The 13,878-nt window shown below is 57.2% G+C and overlaps 5 protein-coding genes across 5 annotated transcripts; 3 read left to right on the top strand and 2 right to left on the bottom strand.

Annotated features, from left to right (window-relative positions):
- Positions 1-1,189: 1,189 nt before the first annotated feature.
- On the top strand, positions 1,190-3,237 carry BDP55DRAFT_713119 (uncharacterized protein; the record flags this gene model as incomplete). Its single annotated transcript, XM_060578228.1, has 2 exons — positions 1,190-1,376; positions 1,509-3,237. The coding sequence occupies 2 exons, from the start codon at positions 1,190-1,192 to the stop codon at positions 2,927-2,929; spliced, it is 1,608 nt and encodes a 535-aa protein (XP_060432516.1). The 3' UTR covers positions 2,930-3,237.
- Positions 3,238-3,711: 474 nt separating this feature from the next.
- On the top strand, positions 3,712-4,906 carry BDP55DRAFT_726193 (2-nitropropane dioxygenase; the record flags this gene model as incomplete). Its single annotated transcript, XM_060579112.1, has 2 exons — positions 3,712-3,835; positions 3,939-4,906. The coding sequence occupies 2 exons, from the start codon at positions 3,712-3,714 to the stop codon at positions 4,904-4,906; spliced, it is 1,092 nt and encodes a 363-aa protein (XP_060432515.1).
- A 92-nt stretch (positions 4,907-4,998) lies between these two features.
- BDP55DRAFT_31477 (uncharacterized protein) lies at positions 4,999-6,838 on the bottom strand. Its single transcript, XM_060566705.1, has one exon. It carries the CDS (start codon positions 6,748-6,750, stop codon positions 5,233-5,235), a length of 1,518 nt encoding a protein of 505 aa, XP_060432514.1. The 5' UTR covers positions 6,751-6,838; the 3' UTR covers positions 4,999-5,232.
- A 189-nt stretch (positions 6,839-7,027) lies between these two features.
- On the top strand, positions 7,028-10,080 carry BDP55DRAFT_655336 (NIMA interactive protein). Its single transcript, XM_060574306.1, has 2 exons — positions 7,028-7,485; positions 7,576-10,080. Exons 1-2 carry the CDS (start codon positions 7,303-7,305, stop codon positions 9,865-9,867), a joined length of 2,475 nt encoding a protein of 824 aa, XP_060432513.1. The 5' UTR covers positions 7,028-7,302; the 3' UTR covers positions 9,868-10,080.
- A 568-nt stretch (positions 10,081-10,648) lies between these two features.
- BDP55DRAFT_547106 (F-box domain-containing protein) lies at positions 10,649-13,247 on the bottom strand (the record flags this gene model as incomplete). Its single annotated transcript, XM_060568721.1, has 7 exons — positions 10,649-11,077; positions 11,141-11,512; positions 11,613-12,186; positions 12,265-12,380; positions 12,442-12,564; positions 12,684-12,970; positions 13,061-13,247. 7 exons carry the CDS (start codon positions 13,245-13,247, stop codon positions 10,649-10,651), a joined length of 2,088 nt encoding a protein of 695 aa, XP_060432512.1.
- Positions 13,248-13,878: the final 631 nt, after the last annotated feature.

Genomic DNA, 13,878 nt, shown 5'->3' with positions numbered 1-13,878 from the left:
CGACTGACTCTAGTTGATGCGAGAGTCATGCCATTGGAATATCTCATTGAGATTCGGTTTGCTTTACATCGCATTCTTCCATCCGCGTGGCGACTGACTGCAAGAAGGAGTATGCATTCACTGTTACACCAACACAGCCTGGGATCCGAATCACAAGTGTGACGCTCCATCCAAAGCCCTTACTATTTCAACCTTGCACGACCACATTGCCCGGGTATCACGCTCAAGAAGCAGCCAAGCTGGGGTCGTCTTCCTCCCCGATCTCGAGGGAAACGGGTATACGCCGATTCGGGAGGCACCAAGTCAAAAGTATGTTCTGCGTCGCCACGAGGGAGAGGGGGATTCGGGCATGGGTGGTGGTTGCGGTGGTCTCCCGCTATGCAGCCCAGCGGCCCAGCAAGGGAAACGAACCAACGAAGATGGGGATCTCAGAGCAGGCCACCAATCATTTCATCGCGAAGTGCAGTGCTGATGAATCCTTTTCGGCGGCGGTCGAGAGGGGCAAGTGAGAGCAGTGGAAGTGTGCTCCGCTTCTTCTGCCGTTTTTGAACAAGCTCCGGGAGTGAGACTTGCGCGCAAACCGAGTGGTTTCGTTTCGTGCCTGTTGCCGAAATGTGGGAAAAGATATCTTCTTGAATGTTTCCGAGGTATTCTGAAGTCGCGCAAGTGCAAGACAGAAGAGATAGGGAGCACATGGGAAGTTTCAACAGACCCGAGGGACTTTGGACAACCCTCCTAGGGAATGGGGTTTCTGCTTACATGTTCCTCCATTTCCCATGATGGATGCATACTACTTTACCCTGCATCTAGGCGCATGCTGCAGCAGGAGCAGCAGTATTTTCTGTGTGCGCAAGCTTACCTACATTGATTACCCTCACGTTTGCCGCTTTACTCCTTGAGCTGGGTTTGCTTACATTTCATTGTTCTGTGTCCCTTGCCTCTTTCCCTTGGTCTTTTTTCCCCTTTCAGCCGCGGTTTGCCTGCGTTGTTACACACATCCTCCGAGGCTTTCACCACCACAACTGCGCAGGCTGGCGGTGGAAAATATCTCATCTTCCGCAAAGCCTCGTGCGATTGAGACGATGTGCTCTTCAGTTCCATTAAATTGATCATAGCCCCCAGATCTTATCTCGATCAAAAGTTTCCGTTCCCGAGGGGTGGGATAGTAGCAAAGAAGACGGGGGAGAAGATGGAGGCTCTCGCGATCCTCGCGCTGGTCGCCGCTGCGGTGGCCGCAGCGGCAGCAGCGACCACCGGCACGAATGCGGCCTTTAGACAGAGATACGCCGCGGTCGACATGTCGCCAGCCGTCGAGGGTGCCGGCCTCGTTCCGCGCTTCTTCATTGACGCACCGAGGCTCGCTGTTCGTGATGGCGGTATTTGCAACCCGAACTTTCATTCCTGTAAGTAGAGCCCGCTTGTTCAAATGTTATCGATATTCCTTTTCTGCGTTCATTCTTGACCTCGTATACCCATTTCAACGTCCTCTAAGAGTTTCTGCATCTCAGAAAATGAGGAAAAGGAGAGATATAACTTATCACCAAAGAGCATCAAACTAAATGGAAACCCTCCCACAGGCGTCGATATAGGCCACCCCGAGACCTGCTGCGGAAACACGAACTACTGCTACGTGAAACCCGACAATACACCATGGTGCTGCCCCCTCGGCTCCAACTGCGACTCAAACTGCGCCGCGACAGCCTACCAATGCCCAACAACCATAACCGTAACCGTCACCGTCTCGCAGACCAGAAGCGCGTCGTCCTCCGCCGCCCTCCTCACAACCTCCATCACGACATCCTCAGCCTGCTGCGGCCGCACGTGCCCCTCCCCCTCCGCCTTCCGCTGCGAATCCCAGTTCGGCGGCGGCTGCTGCTCCTACGGCCAGACATGCGTCTCCAACCGCGGCTGCGTGAGCACGCTCTCGGCGCCCACGTCCTCTGCTACAGGCGGGCTGAAGCCCGCTGATCCGAGGTGTACTGCCACCACGCAGCACGCGTGCGATGACGGACGGGACGGGTGCTGCGATAATCTTATGCATTGTACTATTGTTGGCGGGACGGCCGGATGCGCGGCGGGGAATCCGACGGCAACGGGGGATGTGGGGTATACTACGGTACCGGACGGCGGGGCGGGAGGAGGGGGATTGTCGGCTGGGGCGAAGGCTGGGATCGGGGTTGGTGTTGCTGTTGTGGGATGTGCTCTCGCGGGGGTGCTTGCGTGGTTTTGTTTTTCGAGGAGACGGAGAGGAAGGGGGACTGTGACGGGGACGGCGACGATGTCTGAACGTAGCGGTGGTGGTGGGCGGAGTAGAGTCGCAGGAGGAGGAGGAGGGGCAGGAGTGTCTGGCGTCGGGAGCGAGAGGCCTAGTCGCGGGGTGCGGGCATTATCGGACGTTACTTCGGGATCTCGACCGAACGGGCCCAGTCGGGGCGCGACGCAGGATTACTTTGGACCGGATGCCGTTGCGGGGCCGTACACCGAGACAGAAGAGACCGGGATGTCTGCGGTCGATGGTTCGGGAGCTGGGGCTGGGGCTGGAGCCGGAACGGGGATGGCGGGTACGCCTGGCCGAGGGCGAGGCGTGCCGCTACAGGCGCATTCGCCCAACGACGTTGTCGCGCCTGTGGAGATTGGGGATTCAGGAGGGAAGAGAGGGTACGGCTATGGCTACGGCCACAGCGTGACTTCTGTGCCGGAGGGGGAGCATGAGGGGCCGCGGGAGTTGCAGACGCCGGTGTCTGAGGAGGAGACGACGCAGGGACGGTACGAGTTGTACGGGTCCGAGATGGCTTCACCCGTGTCTGGGGCACCGCCGTCTTCGATTGTGCCTACACCGTCGATGATGACGCCGCGGAGTATCGCGAGTGTGAGCATGTTTGATAGGTCGCCTGGTCCTGCTCCTTCGGAGAGGGAGAGGGAGAGATAGGAAGGGGGGTAATTATGGGTATTACTGCGAGGTGTTCGAAGGGGTGCGCCTACTTTATATATATAGTGTGTTGAGCTTCAATGAGTACATGATGGATGGATTGTGCTGAGGATGCGAGTGACCATTAAAGTCAAGAACAGGACGGTAGATGCCAAGGTACAAAAAGTCCAGAAGATAGATTGAAGCAGATTCGGGTCTTGACCATTTCTAATTATGAACTTGACAAGTGCCCCTCTGCAATATTCCACGAACAGCATTGAGTAAAATTCCGTATTCAAGTGACGTTGATTGGTCTGCCCTCATCATCGACCATGTAGCTCCCCCGGCGCATATGCCAAGTCACGGGCCGAATGTATCACAAGCGGCCCGGGCGACACCCTCCTACGGCCGTCCGGCCCCGCTTTCCTCCGCGGAGATGTTTGCACGGTTCCCACAATTGGAGAACCGAGGAGCCGCTGAGAGGGAGGGGATGACGACGAACCCTCCGAAGATCCGGCAATGCGTTCCCTCTTGTTTTGTCAGCCGTAGTAAGTAAGCCAGTACCTTTTCATGTCTCACAGACGCACCAAGATCTCACTCTGAACATCTTGTTTTTTTTTTTACTTCCGAGATTCTTTGTGTGTATAAGACAACCAAGCTTGACCCCGTCCGATCGTCACAGTCAAAAAGGTTTCCAATAGTGCTGTCTCACAAAGTCCCAAAAAAGTCAACACCAAACAACCCCCTTCAAAACAAAAAAGAAGACGAAAAGAGAAAAAGAAAAAAAAAGAAAACACCAAAGCATGGCCATCTCGAGACTGGTATCGTGGTTCCCCCACGTCAAGGCGCCCGTCATCATCAACGCGCCGATGCTGGGGTCAGCCGGCGCCGCCATGGCAACTGAAGTTCACAAAGCTGGTGGTTTCGGTAAGGGCGAACACAGACTCCCTTCCGACCCCTCAGTCGGGACGGAAAATGTCTGAGAGTCTCGCATCACGATCTCGAGCTGACAAATTGCGTTTTCTCTCAGGGTTCATCGCCGCGGGCTTCGACTTCTCAGAGTCCTCAGCCCAGATGACGGACCTAGACAAGGCCCTCACCCAAGCCCGCACCCTCCTCTCGCTCCCGGCCGCCGACGGCAGCGGCAGCAGCAGCGGTGCGGGAGGACTCCCGCTAGGCGTAGGCTTCATCACGTCCCACGAGACAGCCGGCCACTTCGCAGCCAACGTCCTCCCCATCCTCGTCCGCCACGGCGTCGCAGCAGCCTGGCTCTTCGCCCCGCACCCCGAGACCAAGCCGCACGGCGAAATCATCGCCGCGCTCCGCGGCAAGGGCACCAAGGTCTTTGTGCAAGTCGGCAACGTCGCGGCGGCGCGGGAAGCGGCCGCTGACGGCGCGGACGTCATCGTCGCGCAGGGGGTCGATGCCGGCGGGCACCAGTTCTCGCGGGGCTGCGGCGTGGTCGCGCTGGTGCCCGAGGTGAAGACCATGCTGGCGGCCGAGTTCCCCGACCGGGACGTCGCTGTCGTCGCGGCGGGCGGGATCGTGGAGGGCAGCGGGGTGGCGGCGGCGCTGGCACTGGGGGCTGAGGGGGTTGTGTTGGGGACGAGGTTTGTTGCGACGGACGAGGCGATGAGCGCGCAGTTGCATAAGGAAGTTATTGTGAAGACGAAGGATGGTGGGGTGAGTACGTGGAAGTCGGAGTTTCATGATCGGTTGGTGGATAATAAGCTGTGGAAGGATGGGTATGATGGGAGGGCGATTGTGGGGGATATTCATCGGGAGTATCACGCTCTTGGCGGCCAGACGGCGACGGTGGAGGAGAGTCGGGAGAGGTTGCGGACGGGGTGGAGTGAGGAGGAAGGGAAGAAGATGATTGGGAAGTGGGCTGGTGCTGGGCTTGGGCTTATTGATGAGATCAAGCCGGCTGGGGTGGTGGTTACAGAGGTGAGAGAGGCTGCGAGGAAGAGGATTCAGGAGCTGATTGGGTCGATTTGAATGGAACATGAGGGTTTGCTCTTGTTGGAAGGATTAAGCTAGGTGTCATTATATCATCAACATCATCAAATTGTATGCTCTGTAGGGATTGCAAGAGGATCCATCAATAGGGCAGTTAACACCACGCTGCGAGACGCTTGCGTTCATCCGACGTGTATCATAAGTCTAGGTGATCTAGTTATCGATTTTGCGCTGATCAGTGCCAGTCAGGACCTATCTTCGATTTATATTTGGACTCCCCTCTCTCTATCCATGTCTTTGCAATGTCTATAGCACCCATGCGTCTGTCTCAGATTCCTGGACCAAGATATCTGACATCGCTCTGCCTAGTGCCCCTTTTCAGTCTTGGTCAACTTGGCCGCACTCTCAAAGTACCCATCCGTGCCACCGTACTTGGCCAAGACCCCGTCGATGTCCACTTCCTCCACGCCCCGCGTCCGCCTCCTCCCGAGCATGGCCGTATTCCGCGTGCTCGGAATACGTAACATCTCCGTCTCCACGACCCATCCGCAGTCCTCGGCGATCTGCGCCGCCCAGTCGACCAATGAAGCATACGTTGACTGCGACTTGGTCTTATCGCGCGGCGGCTTCGGGCGGAATTTTTGTCCGCCCAGGGCATGGCTGCAGCAGGGAATCATGATGAAGGGACTCTCCGACAGCGTCGCGAGGATCGGTGTCCAAGGTGTAAGTTCATCTGCGTGATTAGACACGATGAAGGTGCCTTTGGGGAAAGTGCCGCTATGTATTTTTGTCAGATCCAAGGTAGGTACCTCCTCGCTATCGGCGTAAGACGGCCTGGAGACAATGTCGGGGAGGAGAACCAGGGCCTGCAGCGAGTCCCGCCCATCTTGGACAGAATTGTACTTGGCCCATGACTTCCTCGCTCTGGCATCGAAGCCCCAGCCAGAGTATCCCTCTCTAATCAACAGATGAACTAACAATCCGTTGCCGCAGCCAATATCTACGAATCCGGGGAACGGCTGGTCCTTGTACATTTCTGCCCAGAGCTCGATCAGAAAAGCAGCAATGCCCAGATCCTCAAAGACGTGCTTCGACGGGTCCGTCGTCTCGGCCCAGGTTTCCACCAGGTCCTTGGCATACTTGAGCTTGAGCTCCATATAGCGGTTCTGGAACCTGGCCTGGGGAATTACAACGTCGTGGTGCACCCGCTTGGTGTACCCGCCGACCCGCCCCTGGCCGTGCTTGTACAGCACGGAGAGCAGCATACGAGCGGTGCGGACTAGCTTCTCGACGGCGAAGTCGGCCTCGTCAAAGAAGAGGTAGTGGATGGAGACGGTGCCGACGGCGCGCGCAGCGTCCCACTCGTGGAGGTGCGCTACGCCCCGGACCTTGGGGTGGTAGAAGGGGAGGGCGTCGGGCGAGGACGCGTGGGGAAGGTAGACGACCAGGGACCTGGCCTTTGCGGCATCTGGGGTACAGGAGGCGAAGACGCACGTCTGGTCCAGGGGATCGTCCCGGCGGGTATTGCGCGGGATCAGCCTGCGCACGAAGACGCGGTCGTTGTGGAAATCCTGAAAAGCAATGGGAAGAGGCTGCTGCTGCTGCTGCTGCACAACTTGTGCGGCGGCGCCATCTTCCGAGGCGGCTTCAGGTGCGGGGGGAGGGGGAGGTGTCCATCCCGGGTCCGAATCGTGTAGGATATCAGCGCGGAAGAGCCATGACGAGTTGATGTTTGGGTTCTTGATGAGATTCATCATGACATCCTCAAAGATTTCGGGCCCAAAGGCGCACTCCTGCTGGAACAAGGGATGCCATATCTCGCCAGAGACATCGTGTACGAGGGGCTCTGCCGACTGGCCAAGTGCCGTGGGATCATAAGCCATGTCGGTATCCGTAGACGAGAGAAAACAGAGTTGTTTCCCAGGCTGCAGGCTGAGAAAGAAGCAATATAATGAAACTTTTGAGTGTGATGGGAAGCTGTGAGATGTGACTCGGGCAAATATCGCATGAATTATAAGAATGGCGCTAGGCAGCTGTTGGTTTAGCGCCGCAGGGTCGGGCCACGGACCCATGTGACGTTGTGAGTTGGCCAATTTTTTGTTTACTTTGCGAGGTGGGGGTGACATGGCAACCACAGGGCCAAAATACACACAGCGAGCAGAGCAGCGCACCACATACATAGTACTGAGTACACACACACAAGGGCCGTCACTCTCCTGCATAAGCTCCGTACCTGGCACTACCACAACACACCAACACGATAGCTCATTTCATTCTGATGACACACTTTTTATTCTTCTGGAGATCTTCAGTCACAAGCTTTTCGAGCCTCTCAAGAACCACATTCCTCCGCATGTGCTGACCAAGAGAGATTGCCCTCAACAAGCACTACTCGCAGTGCGATCGTCTCGCCCGCGACAAACACGTCTACCACGATGGCGGAAAACGATAACTTGCGTACGGCGTCGCTGTATATCAACAACCAATTGCTCTCGCGAGGACTCTTACGCGATGGCCAAACAATCAACTTTGCCGACCCGGACGATAGTTCGGGCGGCGCGGAGGCCACCATGGGCAAGATCATGAGCATCGTCAATGATTTGATCTTGCGCCGAGACGTGCGTTTGCCCTTATTCCCCTGCTATGTATTGTAGAAAGAAAAAGAGGAAGAACCCCCCGTACTGAGATGTTTTGTTTTCTTCCTGAAGCGCGACGCCGAACAACGCGAGAACCTATCGACCACCATGCGCACCGTCCGCGCCGAGAACCTGCGGTACACAAACGACATCGCACGCCTCTCGGAGAAACACACCGAGGCTCAAAGAAAGCTCGACATCAGCGAGGCCACCGAAAACACCTTGCGCACCCAGCTCAAGTCTGCCGACGCCGCTGTACGCGGCCTCAAGGACGAGGTCGCTCGCGCCAAGACTCTGGTAGCTCAGACGCGGGCCTCCTGCGCAACGGAGGTCCGACGCCGGGACCGTCAGATCGATGGCCTGAAGAAGCAACTGGGTGAAGCCGGCCGTCCCCGCGGCACTGCAAAGAGCTCCGCCGTTACCGTTATTAGCGTTGTCGCCGGCGAGGGCGAAGACAAAGTATCACCGAAGCGCGGAGGCAAAGCCGCCGCGGCCACAGAGGATTCAGGTTACGACCTGCGCAGCGAGACGAACGAGTTCCTGACAGACCTTGCGCGGAACCTTGGCGAAGAGAACGAGTCCCTCCTGAATCTGGTCCGTCGAACGACAAAGAATTTGCGCGAGATGAGTGGCTGTGATGTCAGAACAAGCCAGGGCGATGGCCATGCTGTCACGCTGCCCACGGCCGAGGACATGGCAAATGAGCTTGACGCCATCCTTGAGCATCTGCGCTCTATCTTGACGAACCCCTCGTTCGCCCCTATCGAGGAGGTCGAGGTCCGTGAAGAGGAGATTGCACGTCTGCGTGCGGGCTGGGTCAAGATGGAGAACCGCTGGCAAGAGGCTGTCCACCTCATAGACGGTTGGCGTCGGCGCATGGTTGCCGATGGCAAGTCGGTGAATATGGAAGAACTCAAGATGGGCCTCCGTCTTAGTCCTGTGCGCGTTCGCAATGTTGAGGAGACCCACCAGGGCGGCATGGACATGCATGAGCTGTCTTGTGTGCAAGAAGAGTGCACTGCCGACTTGGAAGAGGAAGGAGAGGAAGAGGAGGAGGAGGAAATTGATTACGACGATTTGCCCGAGTCTCCGTGCCCTGCTCCACAAAGGGTCGAGTCCCTCCATCTTGTTCCCGCACCGGCAGAGTACGAGGCCGCTCCTCGAGAAGAAGACTACAACCAGGACGATCAGCAGAGCGACTATGAGTCAAGTATCTTTGAGGACGTCGATGTTGAGGAACTCGATATTGAGGAGCCCAATGTCCAGATTCTCCAACAATCCACCGCCTACCTCAGCTCGCCTCCTCTACCGCCCCCGCCTCAGATGAGCCCGCTCCGCGAGATGCCGTCTGCGGGTAACCGCGACGCGAGGCCAAGGCGCGATATTCGCAGCGATTACGACACGACGGCCAACGAGAAGCTCAGGACGATCCGCGCCGTCGACGTCGCCCCGAAGCCACCACCACACCTCGTTCAACTTCCACGATCGCCGCAGAAGACGGTTCACCCAGTCGACGACCGCTCTCGCACAACATCCGCAGCATCCATCGCCTCCGAGTCGACACATAACGGCGCACCCCTCATCACACCATCCGGAACCCCGCCCCCAGAAGTAAACCAAACGCCTACGGCACGTAAACTCCCCAAGCCGCCGCGTCTCGTATCAGCTGCCCCTGCAGCACCGTCACCAGCGGTCCCAGCACCGAGGGAAATTCAATCTCCCGTTAAGAACATCCGTACAGTCTCCCAGGAGAGCCAAGAAAGCCAGACGAGCCAGGAGAGTTGCGAAGGCGCGCCCCCTGCTCCCGCCGTCCAGCCCACCAGCAACAACAACAAGAACGCAACACCGCACCGTACTCCTCTACGCCGCGTTCCCTCCCGTCTGCCCCTCCCGCGGCCCTCGGACCCGCCACCACAGCAGAGCCCTCTGACGATGGCAACCATCGCAGCCAAGCTAGCAGCTTCGGAGCGTGAGGCCGATGCCGCTCGTGTTCGCGCGAAGCTCAAGGCAGCCCGCGGAGGTGCGCTCGGCAAGCCAATGGCAGCACCTCAGCAGCAGCAGCAACAACATATGCCTCCACCCCCACCAGAGACCATCGTCGCCATGCCACAAGAACCTCAACCCGTAGACTCCCCCTCCCCAGCAAAGACACGCGTAGACCGAGGAGACCTCGACCCGATCAAGCGCGACATTCCCTCGCAAGACGAGCAGGTTCAGCAATCACCCCTCCAACCGACGAAACGCAAGCGCGAAAGGCGCGTGAGCAAAGTCGCCTCGAGGAGGCGGAGCACGCTTAGCCCGTGGGAGATGGAGAGTCTCATCTCTGGCAACGTTGCTGTCCCACCGTCACCCGTTCGGTCGTGAGATACCACACGATTCACATTCTTTCAAACTTTGTGAGCAAAACATTAAAAGCGAAAAAAGGTCCTCCCTTTTTTCGCAAATTACAATCACTATATAATATAACTAGTCAACAACTCTCCTTTACTTTTTTCTTTGGGAGGAAAAAAACCGAGCTGTCTTTTCGAGGGGAAAGGGGGGAATATCCAACGGCGTTTGAGAAAAGGGGGGGAACAAAGGGGCCTGTGTAAGCCTCGTAAATATAAAGAGGCCGGCTCGGGGCTTAGGGCAGGGGCAGGAGTGGGAGGAGAGGATGAATCGTCTTGTTTTTTCTGTTTGACCTTTTCTATATATCCGTGATGCTCTTTGGTCATTGTCATAGTATTGTCAGTCAGACACACGCCCAAATTTCCCGCGTCACAACATCACATCAGCCCATGCGTGTGGCGCCTGTTTTTCAGTAGCGAGGAGCTTTGAATCAGCCTACTCAACTAATTCACCATTTTTCTTGTTCACTTTTTTCTAGTATCTTTGTGATTTTGATTCTGCCGTATGTCATGTTTCCCGCGAGCGATTCTATGCCATGTAAACTATTCATATTCGTCAAGGAAAAGATGATGTAGAAATTTGCCCCTTGTTTTTCACAGACAGCAAGCAACAAGTTTATATACCCAAGCAATTACGCCTAATGCTATGAGACCTACACAACACAACCGCAATCCTGACAAAAGAGAACCAATAGCAATTGTCTGAAGTTTCTTGTCCCCGTTGCTGCTCGTCAAAAGCTACCTCTACCTTCCCGCTTTCACTCACTAATCTCGGCTTCCACGGGAGCCAAGGGTTCCAGCGGCACGGGGAACTCGGCTTCCCAGCCACCATATACGACCTCAACCCCGTGAGCGCCGCAAAACGTCCTCAGCTGGTCCATCGCCACACCCGTCAGCGCGCGCTGGTACACCTTCTTCAGCCTGCCGAGTATGGCGACGCGTTCGATGATGGCCCCCAGGCGCAGCGGGTCGCACAGGTCCGAGTGCAGCTCGAGGACCTCGAGGTTCGGAAACGACTGGAGGAACCCAAAGAGGAGATCGACCGAGTCGATGCCGAGGCCCCTCTGCGCCGGGTCCCGCGTCAGGTTCTCGTGCGACTCGAAATCGAAATTGAAGAAGCCAAATGTGCGGACGGAGGCGCTGCCGCGTAACCAGTCGAGCGCGCCGGGGAAGAACTGGCCCGGTTCCTGGCGCCAGCAGAGACCGAGCTCGCGCAGTCTGCCGGAGCGGACGGCGGGCTCGAGGAGGACGGTGGCGAGGTCGACGCTCAGCGGCAGTTTCGGCATCCAGAAGCGCTCGAGGTTGGGGTAGGTGACGAGGGACTCGGCGGCCTCGTAGCCCGAGTAGTCGAGGGGCAGCTGCTGAGGCAGCCAGTCGCCGTGGTTGGACTGGAGGGCTGCGCGGGCGTCGAGGACGCGGAAGGAGGAGGGGTGTAGCGGCGGAAAGTGGCGTTTGTCGCCCATGGAGAGGGCGCCGCAGGCTTTGCCGAGCTTGATTACCTGGAGGCCCGGCCAGAGGGACCAGCAGTCTTCTGGCGGGGTGAGTGAATCTAGGCCGGTAAAGACGCCAAAGTTGTCCAGGTGTATTTGCTCTAGTTTTGGTGTTGAGCGGGCGAGGGCGAACTGAGGGTTCTGGTCAGCACATCTGGTACCCGCGTGGATACTCCAAGGTTGCGAGAACCAAATAATAGGGGAAGTAGACGGAAGAGAAGACACAACTTACGGGGTCAATTCGGCGCTCAGGGGTCAGCTGGTTTAGTGTCGAGCTCAGCGGACCGGTTAACTGAAGAACCTTGAGCCGGGGCAGCTCTGGCCAGCCTAGGTCATTTAGGTGCATGCTGAAGAGCGATATCCTCTCGATATTCTCCCGGGCACGTTCGACAAACTGCCTCACAAAGGGCTGGGCGCCGCCGCTGCTTTGGTAATTCGGTTTGTCGACACGGAAGCTGAAGCCCAGGTGCGTGAGCCCTTCGAAGAACAGCGGCTTAGGAGGCAGCTTGTAGCCCCAGTCGCCGTCTTCAGGGTTCCGCTTGATGGCACCGATCTCGAGCCGCGTGGTCATGCGCGGATTCGTCGTCTGGATGAGCGACAGCCATTTTGACTCGTTGAGCTGGAAGGCGTGGGCGTTGGGGATGATGAGGCTGCGGGCGCCGCCGCCGGTCCGCTTCCGTAACGTCTTGAGGAAGGAGACTCTTGGTGGCTTTTGCGAGTTGAGTGAAGGAAAATGGACTTGTCTCCAGATGTAGGGGTGGGTGTCAAGGAACTGGTCCCATCGTTTACAGACTCCCGATATTCGGCTGGTATTACATGTCAGCAACGAAGCCAGGAGGACGGGTAGTGGTCAAAGGAATTGGAATGGGGTTCGTTGAGCTCACCATAACTCGTGAAAATCAAAGTAGGAAAAGATCTTTTCAATCAACTCGATTGGTAATTCCATAGGGTCTCTCCGACAAAAGTGTTTGTGTAGTGGTTCGCGAATCTTGCGAAGTTGCTGCAAGAGTCTAGATCAGCGCACATCCCAACAACAGCGCATTTAAGTAGATGCCGCGTACCTCATACTTGGTAGTTCTGGTGAGGCCTTCCCTTTGTCCAACCTCGATACCGGCACTCCACGCAGCCCACGCCATCTCGTGTTTCTTCTCCAACTTGTATATCTTCCCCAGCCTCATGTACCCCTGAAAACCCGTTATTCACATGAAAACCGGCACAAAAGCAAGACAAGCACACAAAGTTGGTAAGTAGCGACAAAACGCACAATCAACCCCCAAAACCAAGCAACAGAGTCAAGACTCACCTCCAAACGCCGCGGCGCAATTTCTAACAGCCACTCCGCATCCCTGCGCGCCATATCCAGCTTTCCCATCTTCTCAAAGCACGCAGCCCGGTAGTCGAGCGCCTGGACGTGGCCCTCGCGGTGGCACCGGCCCCACGTCTTCTCTGCGCCGCACTTGCACTCCTTGGTGGCCTCCGCGTAGACGCTGCCCCTCTCGCGGCGGTGCCGGGCCGCCGCTTCAGCAAAGTCGCGGCACGTACACCTTTCTCGCCGGCGGCGCTGCTGCGCGGGACTGTTGCCGTTGCCGTCTCCGCCGTCATGACCTGTACCTCCACCACCTCCAGAACTTGCGGCCCCGAGCCCTTTGAGACCTCGAGAAGCACGACCACCGGAACTACTTCCTGGGCCTCCACCAGAGGAGGCGGCGGGCCCTCCTCCCGAGGGTGACGAACATGGGCAGTTCCCGGCGACGAGGGTGAAGTGCTCGAGTGCGACGCGGAAGCGCTGGTCCGCGTAGGCTGCGCGGCCCTTCTCGATTGACGCCTCCGCCGAGCGGACGCGAGGGAGTTGTCCAGGCGGCGCCATACCTTTTTGATGACGTGGATGTAAAAGACTGTGGTCTGCGCGAAGGGATCCATTGAGACGACTGGTCAGTTTTGTACACTTATATATCTTTTTGCTTTTGTTGAATGAGGCAAGAAGATCTAGCCAGATTTTGAGTCTTCCTCTTTGTAGAAAGGGGCTTGGTTATCGTCGACTTGAGGTCACGTGGTACTGGTTATATCTGGCACTCACTGAGGGGAAGAGAACTTTATGAAGCAAACGCTCGTCTGAGGAGACAAAAGGTCGGGGGGTAGGCCAGCTAGTGCAGAGAACCAGAGGGAGTGGGCATCTCGTCTCTGTTCGCGGCTGGCCTTTTCTTTTTGAAGGGTAATGAGGTCCTAATGAAAAAGAAAAGAGTTGCTGACAGCTTGGGTTGTGGCGGACGGGGTCGACGGTGCGGTGGTGCGGTGGTGGTGTCGCCGAGGTGGAGGTTCAGCATCTCCGAAGTTGGAAAGTGAAGTTGCGGGACGAGGGGCGGAACGCAGGGCGCGACGCGAACGCGACCGGATGTCCTCCGTAATGGGTCCCGCTATGGCCCGTGGATGGAGAGAGCCACCGGTTTTTGCCGCCGGAGGGGCTCCTATGGGGAAAGACTGGATGGATTTCAGCGCCT

Source organism: Colletotrichum godetiae (assembly GCF_030913485.1).
Source record: "Colletotrichum godetiae strain CBS 193.32 chromosome Unknown BDP55scaffold_10, whole genome shotgun sequence".
In the NCBI taxonomy this organism is placed as follows: domain Eukaryota; kingdom Fungi; phylum Ascomycota; class Sordariomycetes; order Glomerellales; family Glomerellaceae; genus Colletotrichum; species Colletotrichum godetiae.
This window is presented reverse-complemented; position numbering and strand designations above follow the sequence as displayed.